The following is a 21,337-nucleotide window of genomic DNA, read 5'->3' on the forward strand; positions in this document are numbered from 1 at the left end:
TCAGAGAGCTCGAGGTCATTCCTCTTTTAACACATGCAATTAAAGTGTAACTCAAGTTTCAAGCTGTATTTCATGTGGAAGTAATTTTATACCCGACTGTACGGATATGTGTATACATATAGGCAGGTTTGCTACTTATGCCCAGAGCAAGTGCTATAAATAATTTATTCAATAATTTTACTAGCAATATTTGCAGGTATTATATATATATATATATGTAAATAAATAAATAATTTAAGATTAATTAAATAAATTAATTTACAAATAAATATACGTATAATCGTAAATTTCATGCCAATTATTTACAATAATTTTTTTCATTCAGTTTGATGTATTTTTGCTATTATCATAATTTTTTATGATTAAATTCGTAAGGCATTCGTTTTGGGCACTTTAAGTCTTTGCAAGCAGAGGGCAACAAAGTCGAGAATTTAATGATAATTTTAAAATAATATAATGCATACGAAATTGCCGTCTAAAATTTGTTGGCCAATGAATGAATGAATGGTTCATTTTTTACAAGATTAATTGATTCTCGATTTATTTCCTTTAACATTCTACGCATACATATATTTTAGTCCACACAGTACTTGCACGCCCTCAAGTCTGAGTTTTTAATGTCAATGTTCTAAATTCTCGCTCGTTAATCATTTTCTTTTACGCTTATCCATTTCGTCTTCTTTCCTTTTGCCAGCTTATTTTGCACTTCTGCTATTACTATCCCTTACTCAGACGACGGTTCATTCCCATCTACGCCAACTTCCGTGCTGATACCAATTTGTTGATGTCGTGATATGTTGAGACCATGGCTGGATTCTCGAAATCCTTAAATTCCTGACAACGATCAAACGATTTTTCACAATCAATGCCATCCTGCCCGTCCTTGGCGGCGCGCATATACTTGAAGAATCTCAAAATATCTGGATTATCAGAAGTTGGTTTGCGCAGTTCATTCAACTCACTGCAAGATATCAAATGAAAAATGATAAGAAACAGTTAAATCACGAATTGCACAAATAAATAAAAATTATAAAAGGATTTTCTCATAAGTTTGTGCAGACATTCAAGTAAATAATGTACAATATCTTGTTGTGAACTTTAGGGAAAAATCTCTTTGGAAGCGGCATTTGCGATTTCAACACACACACATCCACAAATACAACACAATTGTAAGGGAAGTTGCGCATCTGTAGCTGAACTACCTTTCTACTGCCTAAAATATTATTGGACATACCCTCTTTGCTAACATTCTCTCATTCAGTTCTAAGTGTTTGCCGTGGCGTATGAGTAACCTTCTTTGATAGGCAGATATTCAGCAAATCGTAAGTTTACTATTTTGTTTTTGCTCTGTGATGGAAAAGGCCATCGGAAGACATTGTTACGTATATATATAGTATAAATGAGCATACATAAGCAACGCGTTTCTTGCACATTCCAGTGGCATTACAAAGGCATAGAATACACAAGTGTGCTGATAAACTGGTTGTTAAAACGGTTTTGCCAAATTGCAAACGTAAAATGTAATCAAACAAAGGATTAGCTGAAGCTTAGTATGTTGGATGAGCGCTGCTTAAATGCGAAAAGAATATTTTAAATGGACTATCTTAAGGGCTCGCTTAAATTTTTCAATAGCCGAAGGCAAATTTTATAAAATCATACTGTTATTATCGCATTTTTAATCATTTTCGCGTGTTTGTGATTTGATGTTTTATATATTTAATTGTTAATGCGGCACTCTGAAACTTAATATAATCTAGTAACAAATAATTTGTGTAAAATAGTAAGCTATGAGTATTATAATATAATCTCTTGGATACATTACTCAAAGTTCCTCTTTGCGAAAGAGTTTTTAGAACCACTTTTCTAGTATAAAATAGGATACTATATTGATAGTTTTGAAACCATCCTAGAGACAAAGCGGACCACAGAGATATTGTAATTTTAGAAGCGATTCGATCCTAAGGGAAGAGAAGAAAAGAATAAGGAAACAAATATATATATATATTATGTTTAATATTCCTACAGAGACTAACAATTCCAAACGAAAATAAGTACAAGGAAAACAGTACCATAAGCACTTAGCCTGCCCGTGGTACATTCTATTAGACAGCAATTGCCGCCGAACTTTTGTTGCCACGCGTCGAAGCAAAATTCTTCCCGGATTTTAGAAAAATGGAAAAATTCACTGATATTAATTTTTAAAAGGGGAATCGCACCTAATATAATACAAATAACACTTCTTAAGCCTTTATTTTAGATTTTGAAACGAATTTTGAGTTTTCATATAAAAAATCGTTAAAATTCGGTTGTTTTTTCTTTGTTTGTTTCATAATTTATTAAATTCCTATTAAGCAACAGCATTTATGGGATACATTTATAATAAATGTTTATTTAAACAAGTAAGGTAGAGCTAAGTTCGGGTGTCACCGAACATTTTATACTCTCGCATTACAAGTTTCATCAAAATATCTCAATTTTTACTCAAGTCACAGCTTGCACGGACGGATCGACAGACATCGAGATTTCAACTCTACTCGTCACTCTGATCACTTTAGTATATGTAACCATATATCTGACGATATATACCGTTATTAGCAACTTTATTGCGAGAGTATAAAAATGATGAAAAATTAGGTTAGGTTAGGTTAGGCACTGAGTTCTTCGTGTTCGATATCAGGGACCTTGAAAAGTTATAGTCCGATCACGACAATTTTTCCACAAGGGATACCTCAGCTCAAATACCGTATTTGTGTAAAGTTTTATTCATCTATCATCATTGGTTCCTAATGTATATATTATACAGAGAAGGCATCAGATGGAATTCAAAATAGCGTTATATTGGAAGAAGGCGTGGTTGTGAACCGATTTCACCCATATTTCGTACATGTCATCAGGGTGTTAAGAAAATATTATATACCGAATTTCATTGAAATCGATCAAGTAGTTCCTGAGATATGGTTTTTGGTCCATAAGTGGGCGACGCCACGCCCATTTTCAATTAAAAAACAAAAGCCTGTGTGCAGCTTCCTTCTGCCATTTCTTCCGTAAAATTTAGTGTTTCTGACGTTTTTTGGTAGTCGGTTAACGCGCTTTTAGTGATTTTTGACATAACCTTTGTATGGGAGGTGGGCGTGGTTATTACCCGATTTCTTCCATTTTTGAACTGTATATGGAAATGCCTGAAGGAAACGACTCTATAGAGTTTGGTTAATGTAGCTATAGTAGTTTCCGAGATATGTTCATAAAAATTAGTAGGGGTCGGGGCCACTCCCACTTTTCCAAAAAAATTACGTCCAAATATGCCACTCCCTAGTGCAATCCTTCGTGCCAAATTTCACTTTAATATCTTTATTTATGGCTTAGTTATGACACTTTTCGGTTTTCGCCATTTTGTAGGCGTGGCAGTGAGCCGATTTTATCCATCTTCGAACTTAACCTTCTTATGGAGCCAAAAAATACGCATACCAAGTTTCATCATGATATCTCAACTTTTACTCAAGTTACAGCTTGCACGGACGGACGGACAGACGGACGGACGGACAGACAGACGTCCGGATTTCAACTCTACTCGTCACCCTGGTCACTTTGGTATATATAACCCTATATCTGACTCTTTTAGGTTTACGACTTACAAACAATATATGCAGATTCTCAGCCACACCATCAAGTATGAAGTCGTGGTCTGATCAAACGGTAGCTATTAAAGATAAATGGCGTTGCCTACTTTTAGGCATCGTCAATTATGATTCATACCAATACTGGTCATACATATGTACATACATATATGATTTTCAGACGAAACTTACCGCGATAATTGCGCTGACACAAGGTTACTGTAGGGCGCATATTTCGCTGGATTTGCATACATTAGACAAATCAGCTTTTCACGACAGTTCTCGTTGTCGGAATTTATTTTCAATTGCGCGAAAACAGAGTCCAAACGTGAGAGCAGTGGACTGTAGAAGGGGTCGTAGTTGGAAAGTAGCAGCGACGAGGCTGGCACCTTTTGGAAAGTCTGGAAAGTGTTTGTGTTTGCTGGTGCAATTGGTTTTGTGCGCATGGGTGCGCCGATTCCACCTCCGCCCAAACCTCCCCCAGAGAAGCTGCCCGAAAGCGAACCGGAATTTTTGAACGACGCAGAACCGATGGTCTGTAATGCACTCAAATAGGTATCTGGCATTTTGTTTTGCTGTTCAATGCGATTTATGCCACCTGCTGCATTGTAGGTGTAGTGTGTTTGCGATGCCTCTGCGAAAGACAGTTCATAGTGAAATAAGAAATAGATCCATTTTAGGTTAACTTACCTGCTTGATTGTAGCCATAGCCATCCTCTTTTGTGCCCTCCTCGACGGCGGCGAACTTGTCGTCATCGAAATTTATGGTATTATCACGGAAGTCTAGATCCTGAGGCGTGTCTGGCGGACGTATGAAGAGCGGTGCAGAACCGGACACGATGCCTAAAACACATTTCCATTTTATTTTATTATACAAACGACCAATTTTCGTAAAATTTTGCACTACTTTAATTTTTTCAGATTCAACTGATGTTATATATTATTACATACATACATATATAATGTAATGTCCTACGCCATTGAGGCATTTATGGCGAATCAACTCTTTACTTGAAATTATTGGAGAAATCCATATCTGGGCGTGCTTGCTAGGGGAAATAAAACTTTTTTGACCACGTCGCTCTGAAATGTTTACTGAACCACCTGCAGTAATAACTCTATTTACATCAACTAATTATCAGAAACCATAAAAATGACAGATTGACCAATGTATGGACTAGTAGCTAGCGTCTTAGGGTGTCTACACAGTAAATGCTCAAAGTCGAGCAGACCGCAACGCTTTGGCTTTGGCTTAAAAAAAATGGTGAAGCTAATTAAATTTCATTCTGATTCTCATATCCACTCTGCGGTACCTAAAATCGAGCAGCGCTGATCAAAATCAGCTTTCACTCTGCAGGCACCCTTGAATTTCGTCAAAAGGCCAGAGCAAGTTAACACACGTCTAACTCGGCAATTTGACTTTATCAGAAAATGGTTCACCAATATTCGCCATGCCACTTGAAAGGTCTTGACAGCAGAACTTATTTATGATCGAAGAACTTTCAAGTCATACCATATAATGGTGAGACCCAACTAAATTGGTGCAACAATTTCAAACGGTATTACTTTGGTTTCTTGTCGCATTCAAACATAACATAAACACTTACTCAGGATTATTAATTTATGGGCCAAACCCAACTAAAATTTTGCAAGATAAGGGTCGGTAAAATACCCTGATAGCAACTCATCCCTTAAAATAGTCCATATCTCGTCTCTAAGTAATCACTAAAGTTAATCAATTCAATTATGTAAATGTAACCCAAACATTTTTAACGATTCGTTTAAAATGGTCGCCGTAGTTAATCGGACAGGAGATCTGGAGCATCAACGCAAACGTGAAGAGTGGGCAGGAAAATGTCAAAATTTTTGTCTTTCTGAGTTCGATAGTAAATTTAGCCTCGAATATAGCAATAAGAACTCTTATATTTTTGCAAGTTAAGCCTTACTTAGAGCAAGTAGTTCAGTGAAGCCTCTTTAAAATTTGGGCCAGAACACCTGAGCTCCCACGTCACGTCCATAGAGATGATAGATTCAGTGCAAGAAAGCAAGAGAACATCTGGACACCAGCTTGTTCTAGATTTGTACCATAGAAAATTTGAATTTAAAAAGGGATGGCGAAGGTCAAAGTCTTTATTTTGTGTAAACGATAATAATAAATAAACTTAAACATCTGATGTTACGATAATTTGGTTAAATATTTATCCAAAGATCAATGAAGCTAATTAAAGTTTTAATCCTAACATTGAAGTCAGGCATCACCAATTAGGTCAGCTGTTTTGCACATTAAAGCAACAACACTAATAAAGCTACTACTACGCGTAATTGCTCCAAGAATTTGCAATTTTCCATCAAATACACTTACCCTTGCCCAGGAATTTGCTGAATGACCCAATCAATACCGGCATAAACAAAGCCAAAAGCAGCGATTTCAGCACCTGCAAGCCGATATACACTGGCCATAATGCCTTTTTCAAACCTATAAAATGGAGTTAGCAGAAAAAATAAATAAATGAATTTTCGAAATGTATGCAAATAGCACATTGAAACGCACCTGAAAAGAAGAGCAGCCTTCCCGATTCCAAGGCACGCGGAATATTCACACTCACATTGGCATCTGGCTTACGCACAATAGCTGGCAAGGAATGCTGGCGGTGGTGCAGGTGGTTGTGATGGTGATGGTGTGGGTTGGCATCGGCATGCCGTGTCGGACGCTCTTTGTGCGGGTCACCGACCATCGTGTGATTTTGTTGCAATGCATTTACCAGCTCACTAGAAGGCTCATATTGGGCTTTGTTAAAGAAATTCTCCGCATATTCGAACAACAAGGCCTCCAGTTCTTTTATATCACCACCAACTGTATTTTGAGAGACATCCGCAAAGTCTGTTGTTGTTGTTGGATGCGGTTTGAAGTTTTCTTTGTGCCCTCTTGCTATCTTTCTTTCTTCTAAAGCTAGCTGCTCAACATTAAAAGAGTTCGGCAATGCTTTGCTTTTGTGTATCATAAATGTTGCTGTTGCTGGTGCTGAGATGTTAGTTGATGCACCCACTTTGTGAAGTGCCTGCTCTGATTGCTTTAGTGGCTTTTCGTTTTTTCCAGCACTTAGGCTGAGCGTTGCTTTCTCCTCAGTCTCTTGCTTGGAATTTGTTTGTTCCTTCAACTTTGCGACCATTGCTCCTTCGGCTGTAGTTTTTATGTTTTCGTCCGTAGCTCTACTGATATCGACCACTAAGCTGACATTGTTCTGTGCGTTGGCGTTCACCTCCACGCCATCGACACGGTTTACCTTCTGACCCATTGTCATTTGGGTGCGCAGGTCGCTATCTGTGGGCTCAAACACGCGATACTGACCTCCTTTGGTAAACACATTTTGTGCAATATATTCTGGACTAATGTCCTTAGGGATAATCGGCAGGAAGCTATTGATATCCGCATTGTACATTCCCCTCTCAACGGTCAACGGTTGACTATATTGCGCCGCCCGCATTGCTCTGTGGCCGGCTGTATCAGAGTCAGTGTTGATTACTCCCCTGCTGAGAGCGTGTGGTGTTTGCACTGCTGTTGCGTTAACAATTGCCATGCTGTGACACATCAAGAATGCTGCCACTGTGAATAACTGTGCCATCCATAGCATCCTGACTTGTGCGCTGTTGCTGAACACATTACTCTTGTGGGTGGGACAGGTGCCGCGGGAGGGTCGTTGTCGCTGTGGAGCGTGTTTTCTATTATGCGCGATACTGCTTCGCTGTCGATGTTGTTGGTTCTCGTATTTACCGTTACAAGTTGTGCTGGTAGGTATCACTGTTGTTATTGTTTTTTGTTTTGGGTGAAATGTGTGTGACATTTTTGCTAAATTATTCGGCCTCTGATCTTCTGTTGGCATCGCTATACTTGCCACTTGGGGTACTATCCCTCGATTTATGCCTATTACCATCAGCGGTGTAATTGCTAGGTTTCACCAATATTCTTTCACCCAATTGACCTCAACAGCATTTTATCAATCACATCACGGAAAAATGCGACTTGAGGAATAAATTTGCTGACTTTGACTCTGCTTGTTTGTTCTCTTTAACGTTTGCCTTTGTTAGCGTTTCTTTAGTCTCCGGGATTTTGCAGTCCTTTGTTGTAGTTAATATCCGTATTTGTGTTTTACTAATGAAGAGCTATCTCCTGCGGCAATTTTCGTGTGAGTTTATATTAAGTCAATTTGTATACTGAAATAATAAAAAGAAAAAAGAACAAGGACTTGACTTAAAACAGAAAATCAACAATAATTGGCCAATGAACAGTTAACTTAAGAATACAATACATCTTACGATAAATTTAAATTACCACAAATAATAACAATTAATTTTTCCTCGCAATGAGAAAACTGCTGCTTTTCCTCTTTCCAGTTCCTAAATGAAATATTTCTCAACTCATTTCATTCAAAATGAATGAGTTAGTGAGTTTAGAGATAGTGCTGTTTCACATATTTTTAAGTGAAATTTTATGTTCAAGAATTATTTGACAACCTGCAAAGTAACCACTACATGAAGTATCGATTAAACTTCCTGTTTTGGAAAACGGGAGAGATTCAGCCGTGTCAATTTTCCGGCTTCGGTTTGGTCAAGGAACTGGCGGGGGGATTTTTTTAGTTTAGATGCTGAGATAAACGAATTGAATATAATTAATTTAAACATTCACTCAGAAATGCGGCAATGTTAATTCATATTGTGAATTTTCTAACGTAAAGAATTCATAGGTTTTCATATAGGTATTACCAGCTTGAATAATGATAAACCGGGAAACATGTTAATTGCCTTTTATGAAAAATTTAAAGATCTTTATGCACTAATTTATGCTATATTGGTGCGAACAGTTCCTCAGAATAATTATATAATCAATGAAGGTATTAAATAAAAAGTATAAGTACTCCATCTTCTATAATAATAACAATACTTTAAAGGATTTTGCTTTTATTTTGCACGTAACTTCTTTTCACCACATCAATCACACGAAATGCACGCAGTCAAAATAACGAAACATTTCAACACATTTATATAAATATCTTTTTGCTATAAGTCAAATGCGGACTTCCATCTCTAGCCTTTACAGGGTGGTTTGATTATATTCTTATGTTGGTGCGCTTATGCCTATTAGACAGCTAGACCACGCCCATTTTTTTCCAAAAATTGTGGCCCACAGGTGCCCCTCGCTACTGCTATAGCCTGCTCCTTACTTATGGCACCTTAAAAGTTTTTTGGTATTTTGACGTCTATCAATTTGCACTTTTTTTTTTAATTTTGCTTTATATTCAGAGATTTAGCCAAGAAATATACTTATGATGGCAATAATATAATATATTTTCATGAATATTTGAATGATGTTTGTGCTTCCAATTTCGTGGAAACTTAAGAAATTATGTTCAATACAGCGCATCATTTTGCAATGTTGTTTGACTTTCAATACCGACGACGTCTAAATACTGCAGTCTTACCGATCGATACTCTGCAGTAGTACGTTTTCGAGGTCAGCCGTTTTCATCAGTGTACTTAATAAATATTTCAATCAGTTTTACATTTAGCAGTAACAAAATTAAATTACGAAACGCAGTTCGCTAGACTGACAATTTACTTTGCAAAGCCTCAAAACCAACTAACAAAATCAATCTATATAGTCTATGAACTACCCTTTGTGTTCGTATTCCCGGAAGTGACAGCCTGACAAAAACATTTAATATCAAAAATATGTCACGACCATATCACAGCAAGGGACTTTCTGCTCCCTTTACTTGCTATTGTTATTTACGTTAAAACAATTTTTTAAACTTCGCAACTTCAATGGCGATTATTCAGTTTTTGTTATTACAACACTTTTTGCTGGAGTCGCTCGGGAATCGAATATTTTGACAAAGTGTATTAGTTTTGTGATTCCACACTTATGCTGCTATGTACGGTCCTTTGTGATGCCAATCGAAAAGTCCTGATGTTGAATATTTGAATATCAGCTGTCACAAAAACATTCTAAGCATATCAAACATCTGATAAGATGTTTTATTTCTATTATCGCTATTTCTCGTGGATATCTTGAATGATGAGATTCGAGGAGTTTTTGACTTGATCTGTCGAAAGCGGAAAATTCAAGTAGGAAGTCTTCTTCCAAGCAGCTAGCATCCGGTGACATATTCAATCATAATGCACTCTTCGATATCGAGGAAGGGTCTTATGATCCTATCGAAACAATGGCAAGAGTTTACAAGGCAATATTAAACGATCTAAATTTGCAATAGGTAGGCTGTGCCCTTGAAACAAATTTTATGATACCACATCTCATGGCAGATCTATCTATCTCTCTAATGCATTCAATAAGAAAGAGGAGGGATTGATGTGTCTAAACTCCTTGGGCGATATTTGCGATCTCTTACCGGATTTCGGAATGATCACAACCATAATCTGCTATCAGTTCTTAGGAATGTATCCCTATCTAATGCAGTTCGCATATAATAGTTTAAAGGGTTAATCGCCCATATCTGGTCACGTTCATCTAGAACTCTAGAAAATAATGTGCAGTTCTCATCAGATACTCCGAAACGCACTACTCCACGGGAGGGATTGCCCGAAAGTGAGTATACCAAAAGGGAAGGACGTTCTTTGCGGGGATGTGTTTGAACCTCGAATCCTCCACCTTTCCTTTCTTATTTCTGACTATTATTATATGAGTCCTGCCTTGTATAATGCCCAATCGCTAGTTGTACCACTCATATGGGCCTTGTTAAAAAGCCGTCCACATGAAGCCTTGATTTCCCAGAATTTCAATGTCCACCAAAAGGGTTGCTCCTGCCACTTGTTGATGTAATTGAGCAAGACTTATCTGAGGATTCTTTACAAACAGTGCTAAGCACTTCGACATACTTTTTCATCGCTTCTGAACAGAGCAAGGCTTTTTCCCGTACCGTGTCTAGAACGGCTAGCCGGAGCTTCCTGCAGTATAAGTCTCAGTTCGTTTTTCTGATATGGATTTTTCTAGAAGGAGATGCTGTCCCTTTGGTAAGAGTATAAGGAAAAGGCAAGTTCGAGGCTGTGGACCTCTTCACTAATTGCCGTGATAAAAATGGGTGATTAACCCTTGTAATATATGAGATATGACTTTAGAGTCATCGTTGATTGTTTAGCAATTATCCATTGCTCGATGTCGTCCTATACCCTATTAAGTATATACATATTTTGTCAGTATGACGAGCTCAGTCGCTTTAGCCATTTCCTCTGCAAATTCTGGACACTCTCTTCTCCCCAAGAAGCTGCTCATTTTCCGGAGACGAATCACACTCACAGATATCGGACAAATACATATAACATATAGCTGCATGCAAATCTGAATCGATTGGAATCACGCACCTGTTTCATTTGAATAGCCATGTTCGTTAATTTCCCACGTGGTATTATTATGAATATTTTCATACATATATTATCCGGCAATGGATAACGCATGCACTAAAAGCTCGTAGGTAATTGCTCATTTGAATATTTTACTAATAATCTGTATTGTAAATAAACTTGGAATTCTGCTAAACGGTTAATAAAATTTTGCTGGCAGGAATATGGAACCTTCTCACAACGACCATACTGTTACACGAGAAATTTGAATTTGAATAGGAATAAATTTGAATTACTTATTAGCAGTGTATGTACGTACTGAATTATATTTAAAATATATTTTTATTTGTAAAATACGTGACAAGATTTGGAAAGTAAAATTAAAGTATTCCATATTTTATACTCTTGAAACATTTTGCTACTGAGTACAACAGCTTAGTTCACTTAAAGAACATTTTATCGCATTTGTGAGATATATAATAGAAGATTGGAGAGAATCCATTCCTAATAACAGTCTACCTTTCAAAAATTGGTAAAGCCAGTTTTTCAAATAACTGTGCATTTTTGTGCCTAAAACGGGCAAGTTGTGTGAAGATATCCCCAATGTAATAAATTCCGATCTTTTGGTTCACGTTTTCCACGTCAACTCACTACACAAAATTTAGACTCTTCGGTTGAGTTTATTTCAGATATGTCTTTTGTGACGATAATTTGCACATTAATTTAACAGACGCGAAGTAAGATGTAGTAATAAAACCAAGTGAGCCTATTACCTGTAACATAACTTAATAAAATTTCAAATTTAGTGGTAATTCATTCACGATTTCGTCGAAATATGGATGTTGAATTCTTTCGTAACATTTTTAAAATCAAGTTTTAACTACACCCGATGGCACTTTCCCGGCTTTCGTCCAGATTATACCTTAAAATTACAGTAATTTACTGAGTCAAAACAAATCTAGAGAAAACATTGACTTCGGCTGCACCGCAGCTATAATTCCCTTTACAACAAATAAAACAAATACATAGTAATGTTTATGACGGATATAACCTAGCTATAGTAGTCGATCCGAACAATTTGAACGGAGATTGTACCCTGGCCGTGGAAAATATCACATGCCGAATTTCATTAAGATATCTTGTCGAAACAAAAGATAACATATCAGAATTCGATTTTTTCCGCTATGGACGGTTCCGACAAACGTGCAGGTGAAAAAACCACAGCCAGACAAATGGAAATTGACTCATCTCGGTAATCATTTAAATATTAGGTATGATTTATAAGGTCTCGGAGGGTTCCTTCTGGGTTTTACATATAGTACTTTGTGGTAAATTTATTATATCTTGTTTAAGGTATAAGGATATAATACAGCAAGTAAGGAAGGGTTAAATTCGGGTACAACAACGACAAAACCATATTAATATCGATTAGATTTAGGTGAAACAAACAACCGTTACGTTGGCAAAACTATTATACTCTGAGCAACATGTTGCAAAACCGTAAAAACTAATATGAAACATGACAAGGGTGAGAGAAAGTAAACACAAAATTAAAGCAGAACGAAATTGTCGGAAATTAAAAACACGCTTTGATGACAAGGCAGTAGTGCTTTACTGCGCGCATACATACATACACAACATTAGCATGAAATATTTGGCGCCAAAGCCTTAAAAACATTCTGCTGCATAAGGAGAAGAAAACGAAGAATTCAAGTAGCAGCAACGTAAGTGGCAACCTGAAAGAATATTCCAAGTCAAACTCAAAAGTACAGCTATGCACTTGCAAGTGTGTATATGTGTGTGTATACATAAAATGAAGAGCGCACCTGCTTCTGTGTGGCGCGCTGCCGCTTGGGGCGTGTAGAGATGGCAAAATATGAGCTGCAATTAAGTTGATTATGAAGCGCGATTTATTTGCAAAAACAAAATGGAAATTAAAATACATGAGTGTTTTATTCATTTTAGTGGAGTTTTTAGGTTGCAGCCTGAAAACAAAATGAAAGAAAGTCACGAAAAGTAGAGAGCAAAACGTATGCTAATTATCTTTAACTTTTGTGTAGGATTTACTTTTAATTTTTTCGAACTTTTTTTCAGTTGCGTTTGGTGTTTATTATAACTCTTATAACTCGTGTATTAAGTGAAAAAACTTCCATTTAAGCTCTGAAATGGGTAGATAATAAAAAATGTTGACACTCGCTTATAATAATAATAATTATACAAAATATTTATACCCCGAACAGGGTATATTAAGTTTGTCACTAAGTTTGTAATACAGGGAAGGAAGGGCGGAGACCCTATAAAGTATATATACAAATGGTCAGTAGAGTCAGATTTAGTCATGTCCGTCTGTCCGTCTGCCTGTATATATACGAACAAGTCCCTCAGGTTTTAAGATATCGTTTTGAAATTTTGTAAACATCATTTTCTCTTCAAGAAGCTGCTCATTTGTCGGAACTGCCGATATCGGACCACTATTACATATAGCTGCCATACAAACTGAACGATCGGAATCAAGTTCTTGTATGGAAAACTTTCACATTTCACAATGTATTTTCACAAAAGTTGACACAGGTTATTTTCTAAGATAATAATGTAATATACGAAGAAATTACTTACTTATTTACTATACGTGGTATCTTTAAAAATTTGGTATAGATTATTTTCTAAGGCAAAAATGTAATCTCCGAAGAAATTGTTCAGAACGGACTACTACAGCATATAGCTTCCATACGAACTGGTCACATAGTTAGTCAAAGAAATGCACCTGTGAAGGGTATATTAGCTTCGGGGCAGCCGAAGTAAACGTTTTTTCTTGTTTTAATTAAAAAGGGTGTAATTAAATCGGTTTGAACGTTATAACAGAAATAATAATTTGGTTATGTTAATTTTGGTCTTATTTAGATAGTTGTTAAATCCTTATTATGATGTTATGTAATAAAACAAAATTTCGTAAAAATTATTCCATGGACAATCGGATTGCTTAATATCTCTAAGGAAATCACAATTAGGTTTTAAGTCTTAATGTAAACTTGGAATGTAAGCCCACGACTAGAATTTGACCACTTACCCGAGTTTCACAGTCGACTAATTTGTTGGGTTTGTCGTTTCAAAACTGAAAAAAACAAATACTTCAACGCTTATACAAAAATTATAGGCAGAGTTTTAATGTGCTATTCTAAGAAATTATATGGGTGATATGCTGAGGTGATCATATTTCCAACGAAATTGTTTTACTTCTTATTGGAAATGGATTCGATTTTCATTTCATACCTTTTTCAGGACTAATAACCCATACTGTGATTTAAAAATTATTCGAATAACCTGAAAATCGATTATTCGGTTTGTAACCGTTCTTATGAATATTAACCGATTAATACTATTTGAATAGTTGCAAGTCGTTTAGTCGAATACCAAGAACTCTCATTTCATGTCATGAACATTTCATTAACCACCAAAAAAAAAAAAAGATTTATTAAATCTGTGCATTAAAGATTAAATAATACAATTAATTTTTGGTTACGTAAATTTGAAATGCGAAAAATACGCATTTACTCTGGTCTTGCAGTGACTCGAAATGTGATAAAAAATCATAATTTGGAAGCACTTCCTCAATGGAATAAGTTGAATATAAATAATATGAAAATTTCAACATACATAATTCTACTTTTATAGAAATTGAATATCAAAAAAAAAAATCATTGGCGACTAGGCGGTTATTGATTTTTTTCTGCTTCACATTTCAATATTCTCTGAGAGTTCATGAATATTCCAACATTGTTTAATATTTGTTCTCTTTACTTTTCAATTGTCTGCCTCTATCTCTTCTATACTCTCACACATGGACTTATTCCTATATTCAAAGGCAGGCAATTTGTTCACCTTTCTTTCCTTCCACCTTTTGTGCCTTGCATTTGGGTGTTGTAATTTTCGTTTTATAACTTCTTGAAATGTGTACATGTGATGTTCCCTCGGCGTAACTAAGCACTGCATTGCTGCATGCAATATTTGTGGCTTTTACGCTTATTGTTGTTGTTATCATTAAATTTGCCAAAGAAAGTGAAAACTGGCGCGCTTCCACTTGGTTGGCGGGGCCATTCGCCTGCGGTGATAATGCTTTATTGTTTTTCATTCGCTTGTATTCATGACTTATTGTTGCTGTGTAATCGAGAAATGTTAACTATTTTTCGTTTATTTGTTTATTTACTCATTTTTACCAAATTTGACTTGCAATGTTCGCCACAATTTACCTGCCGCTGAATCATTTCGCTTTCACGCTGCCAATTACAACGTCGACGTGTTGGCTTGCACCTGAAGTGTGTTACAAAAACCAACTTATGGTAATTGCATCAAAATTAATTTGATGCATATCACATGCCAATTGTGGATGTCACGTATGTGCGTGTGTGCTTGTAGTAGTGTTACATTATAATGTCGTGCTATTATGCAACAAAGCCGTTATCTGCCTCGACACATCATCCTCAGCAAAAGTATACATACATATATATATATATATACATATGAACATATGTATATATGCACTTATGTATGTTGGTGTAGTCGCGTCAGGTGATAGAGGGCTTCTAACATTAAATTTGCACGTTTAGTCCAACTGCTGTTACAAAGATGTCATCAACTTAATTGCCCACATGGTTAGTACGCGCTTAACTTTAATTATTGCCATATGTATGTGTGCTTGTATATTTGTAGCAATTATTACCGCACTAAATAACTGCACTCATTTTTATAATTCACAAAATTGGTTTGGCACGTTTTTAATATGGCAATTGTAACAATATTTTTACGTAATATTTCAACACATCTAAATATTGTGACATATTCATATGTACTATTCACACATGTATATGACCCATTGAACTGCGTAATTTTAGTCGGAAGTACTACATTTATTCTTGGAGTTATAGAGTCTTGGAACAATGCTATCTACCACTCGACATTGGACTAAAACTACGAAGGAGCATAGAGAGATACATACTTAAATATTTATAGCAATCCTATCTCTGTAAAAATTATGCAAATTACATCTTTGGGGGAGGTATTGACATCTAACTTAATTTTTTTTAATATGGGTCATGATTCCGCCGGCTCTTCGTTTTCTCTTCGTCCCATTGAGTTAGAAATGACCTCATCGCTGAACAAAATTTGGCTCAAAAACGTCGGATCGTCGCTTGGGAAGGTCGGGGGCTTAAGTTCTTGCACAAGCGGTATTTTGTACGCTTTCAATTTAAGATCTCGACGTAAAATGCGCCAAGTCGTTCGCTGTGAGCAGCGCCAAATCGACTCTCCACGGTCTTCGTGTACACTCTCAGCTACGGCTGCTATATTTTCTTCACTGCGTGCTGAAAGTGGTCTATTCGGCCGAATATTATTCAGTGATTAATGCTGGGTGTCTGAATTTGCACGATTTGTAAATTTGTGCAGGCGTAAGTCTCTCCATGACCAAAAATAGCATGACAGCTTGACACGACCCTCGCGTTATTTGTCAAAAACATAGGCTACTAAAAGAAGTACGTCTTCTCGGATCACTCTTTATAACTGAATTTTGCAAAGTTAGTATAATACCTATTATATGAAAAACTTTTCATCCAGAAAAATGCTAACTTATTCGAACTTTTTTGCTTAAAACCCAAACACTTTCTGGCGTCAGTAATGAAATACGTTGCTGTATTTATAAAACAGATATGTAAAGTACGTTCCATGTTTTGATCCTCTCGCAGTATGTTGCATCGAAGTATAATAGTCTTGTTTACCTTGCGATTGTTTGAAAGACTTTACGTTACAGGAAACGAGTTGAATTCCGAGCGACTGCTTGTCCGTGCAAGGAATAACTTAAGTACATACTGACATATCTTTAAAGTAGTAAAGCTAGGACGCAAATTAGTATCTTCAATGGCATCGTAGTAATGAGGGGTCTCATATATGGGTCTACAAACACGCCTACTTTCAATGTACCCGAATTAGAAATTCCAACAATTTTTTTCACTTTACGGTATATTACGGTAAAAACAATTGCTTCAATGTATGCCATATTCATATATGTGAAAAATGGGTAAAATCGAATGAATACTCCTCTAGTCCCCATATAGCTAACGTTAGGATTTTCCGACTTCTGTATGAATTTATACCATATAACGTGATATATTTTAGTAAACTGAGAGAACATCTTTTTTGAAAAAAGTATGTCATGCTGTCAAAAATTGATAAAATTTGTCATTATTACTTCTAGCCCTCATACTTAATATAAAAATTTCAAACTTCTCAAAGTAGTGGTATGTTCGGTTACACCGGAACACAGTCCTTTCCTACTTACTATGTGTCATACATATATTTGCGGAGATGTGTGTTTCAGTTTCAGCTTATTTGCATGTACTCGTACACATTTCAGACAGAAAATAAGCTCCACGCACAGTTTTGCCGGCTTCTTCACGTTCACAAGCGCAAGGCAATAGAGCAAGTAAAAATTATTTCGAAGAAAAAAATTGAAGTGAAATTTCCATTTACGAGAACAAAACTGTGCTAACATTGAGAAAAGTTTTTAAATTAACATTTAAATAAATTTTTGAAGTGACAAAGTTTGGCGTGGTATGCTGACAACTGGATTACGTTCTGCTCATAAGTTGCCCGTGACAGACGACAAGTGCGCACCGGCGTTAGGCGGCAAATGGTAAGCTCTTTTATATTGCTTTTTTACGTTGGAATGATTTGTTTGCTATAATCCCCGAACTATCTGCTCTTTTCAGGTTTCTACAGCAATAACTTTTGTTTTCCTCCGGCGACTATTCAGTTGCCGACGCGGTGCTGACATTGTGTAACTAAAATTTGTGTTTCTGCATAATTTTGTGTTAATTGGCTTGCAACTTTGTTGTGTCTTGCTGTCTTGTTGATTTAATTACGTACAAAATGGAGCATATGTAGTGGATTGTGAGAACATTAAACGAACATGGGAAACTGTTGTTTTAACTCTTACTGTCCAACAAATGATCTTCTTTCAAGCTGAACTTTTATTCATTTTTGAAGCATGGACTTTTCATTCATTACGCACAGAACTTTTATATAACGTATAGGAAGTGTGGTTCTCGTTAGTTAGTTTATCAGGATTATATTTCCCTATATATTCAATAAATACATGTCAAAAGAATTTTTATTTTATGTCCGTTATTGCAAAATGCATTTCAGAAACTTTCTCGATGCTGCTGATTTTAGCAGTTAATAGTTCTTTCAAGACTATGTACATATTTCCGTCGCTTAGGCGACTGATCCATCTAGTTCCATACGGTTTACAAGCAATAATTATTGCTTTGTAAAGCTTAAATTTATGATATTTGTTTACAGTTCAACTACTTATCGAGAATAATGTCAAATCCCATAATGTGTTATTAATGAGAAACAATTCTCGTGAAAATCCATGTCTCAACTGGTGCGACTTAAAACCCGAAAAATAACACATTTTTCGAATTATTTCAGAAAAAAAATAAAAATTCAAACGACAAATTATTCGAGTATATGCTGCCCATATTAACACATAGGGGGTGACTGAATAACAAGAGATTTATAGGAATAAAAATTATTGCCGTTGCATGGTCCTATCTTCTAATGGAGCTTACAGTTTCATATACAAGTATTTGTATAAATTGATACAAGAAATCTGTTTCTTTTATTACAAATATTTACATAACATAAAATGCAATTTTAAATTTAATCAGCTAATTTATATGCGTGTTTTTTTTCAATAAATTTTATAAATTATTATAATTGATTAGTGGTATGTTATCTGCTTGTGCACCAAATTTAGAAGAAATAAGTCTATTAATCCTTTTGATATACGATTTCACCTAAACGCGGTGCCACATTGCGATCAAATAATAGCTTTGAACCTAAATTTCGAACTTGGGTTTCGGAATTACGGCATTTTGTGGGCGTGTGAATAATCGGATTCCGCTCTTTAGCAGTGCCAAACTTCTTCTGCCATATATTGTATATTTCACTCCCTCTTCATCCCGTTAATTTAGGTATATATAACTAACTCCATGCCTACCTAGATTAGCTTTAAATGTTACAAACAACTATTTTATCTTTAGCAACGTGTTGTAAACCTTAAACAGGTAAATCCCTGTGCTTACGATCATTATTCTATCTCATAACAAACGCACAATTCCCAACATATATATGTTTGTATCAGACTCATATTTGAAAGTACTCTGTGTAATCTGCTTGTAGTATATAACATATTTTCTTCAGTCGTTTGAGTTTTTCCATATCTGTGATTATACTCATGTTCACTGATAACGGTAAACAAAACGAAGTTTGTGTAGTTGCAATGCAAGGCAAATTATGGATGGGAGAAGAGCCTCGACCGACATAAAGATATTATTAGCCTAGTTACCCACTCTGGCAGCTTGACGGAGCGACGTACGATATGTAAATTTGAGTGAGTATTGTATACAAAATGTAGATTTATAGCACTCTGTAGCTTGGGAGTAGAAGCAAGCTCAATTTGGTCAGTATATGTAAGTAAATATGCAATAAGAACGCCAACCATATGAGGGAAATTAGTTCCATAGTTAGTGTTGGTTTCTTCATAATGAAGATATTATTTCTCTGGTAAGGTTTACGAATGGATTTGTGTAAATGTGTGCATTTGTTACTTCATCGTACGCTTAGTTTTGTAAGACCGTTATTCCTTTGTCCGCTTTGTGTACTAAAAATGACTGTCATTTGTCACTTAACAGTTTAAAGATAACCTTAGCGTTCCTAACCATTTTAGCATTTAACCGGTTCTACTCAAAGTTAGTTGCAACATTGGCCAAGACTTAATGTGCTGGCAATCAAATATGTTTTATGCATGGCAACTTTTAGATTGCTTTAAGAGACTTTTTTACTTTCTTTACAACACAAAATTAAAATAATAATACCAACATTTTTGGAAGACAAAAGCGGACATTATGTAATTCTCTGGCTCGCGTATTCGGGTCATTGTCATCTTTCAACGCTACCTCAAGTGAATAGCGGCACACTAATAACCGGCTCAGCTTTAGTTGATCAACAACGGGATTTGTCCATTATGGGTTGAGCAGTGAAGCCAGTATTATAATTGCTTAGAATGTCGTTCTGCACCGATTGGCTTTCTGTTTTAGCCATACACACGTAGTCGAGTAGTTGCCAGCTGGACTAACTGTCCATCACCGCAATATATAATCAATGGATATGAAAGTATATCAAATATCGCGCTTTTCTTAATAGCTGAAGAAGTAAGTAGGCAAAGAAGCGCTCTACGAGAATCTATCTACAGTGAAACTTCGATAAGTCGTAACCTCGATAAGCGAAAAACCTTGATATTTCATAGTATTTCTTCGGTCCCTAGAAAAATTCGCGAAAAATGCATGTATTTCGGTCCCTTTGATAACTTGTATTTTTCTTGAGACAAAAATTGAAAAATGTGTATCAAAAGCCTCTACAACTCGTATTTTTTTTTCACAATAAACCGTACGTGACGAAAACATAGTACGTTTTCTTTATGTAAAATTGAAAAAATAAATTTAAAAAAACTCTATAATTCGTATATTCCGTATGTTGCCTCTATAAGTTTTATAACTTGAAAGACTCCTTAACTCGTATTTAAATTGTGGTCCCTTGCAAATACGAGTTATCGAAGTTTCACTGTACTTAACTTTCATATGCTGTACAGTTGTTGGATAAATATATAGAATAAAAGTTCATTTTATATATTGCACTGTATGTTCGTAGTAATGATCACAAAACGGTGCGAACTTGCATATGTCAACTGTGGTACAAATATGACTGCTCTGTCTGTTCTTTTGGATATAAAGTAAAAAGCACAATATACTTATAATAGGTTTCATTAGGCTCAATACAAAAAATATCGCGTTGGGAACGATCAACTTGCGAGAGTTTATATTTTGCTTTGCCATATACAGGAATGCTCTTCAGCATCTCTGTTGCGGGTATTTGAATTACTGGGATATCCTCATAAAATTCTCCTTTCATGCTGGTTTTCAGTTTTGGGAATATAAAATAGTCACACTGTGAGGGATCAGATAGCGTGGTTGATGAGAGAAATACCTGTTTTCATCAAAAACTAGTTATCTTTCTTGGTGTTCCTTTAATTTTGGTAGAACAAAACGTGCATAGGTATTTCCTTTACCCAAATCTTCATTTTGAATTCAACAAGTAGTGTTTTTACTCCTATTTAATCTCTCATAAACATCATCGGAGTAAAGTTTTTATCGATTCCAAGAAAATAAGTAAGCAACGGCTAAGTTCGGGTGTAATGGAACTTTTTATGCTCTTGCAACTTGCAAAGATAAGAGTTCCAGAAAGGAGCTGGAAAAACT

The 21,337-nt window shown here is 35.8% G+C and overlaps 1 protein-coding gene across 2 annotated transcripts in view; it reads right to left on the reverse strand.

Annotated features, from left to right (window-relative positions):
- Window positions 1-706: 706 nt before the first annotated feature.
- LOC108974061 overlaps window positions 707-21,337 on the reverse strand; it is a 41,868-nt gene continuing 21,237 nt past the window's right edge. Inside the window, exons 2-7 of one of the 2 annotated variants that reach the window (XM_018941676.1) lie at window positions 14,035-14,079; window positions 6,166-7,826; window positions 5,977-6,090; window positions 4,305-4,457; window positions 3,807-4,248; window positions 707-961 (exon numbers count right to left, since the gene is read on the reverse strand). In XM_018941676.1, coding sequence (XP_018797221.1) covers window positions 751-961; window positions 3,807-4,248; window positions 4,305-4,457; window positions 5,977-6,090; window positions 6,166-7,546 — 2,301 coding nt within the window. In that variant the 5' untranslated portion in view covers window positions 7,547-7,826; window positions 14,035-14,079 and the 3' untranslated portion in view covers window positions 707-750. The remainder of the gene's footprint in view (window positions 962-3,806; window positions 4,249-4,304; window positions 4,458-5,976; window positions 6,091-6,165; window positions 7,827-14,034; window positions 14,080-21,337) is intronic. The other variant, XM_018941675.1, reaches the window with a different exon arrangement.

The sequence above is a fragment of the Bactrocera latifrons genome, unplaced genomic scaffold (assembly GCF_001853355.1).
Source record: "Bactrocera latifrons isolate USDA-ARS-PBARC rearing strain unplaced genomic scaffold, ASM185335v1 scaffold_52, whole genome shotgun sequence".
NCBI lineage: Eukaryota > Metazoa > Arthropoda > Insecta > Diptera > Tephritidae > Bactrocera > Bactrocera latifrons.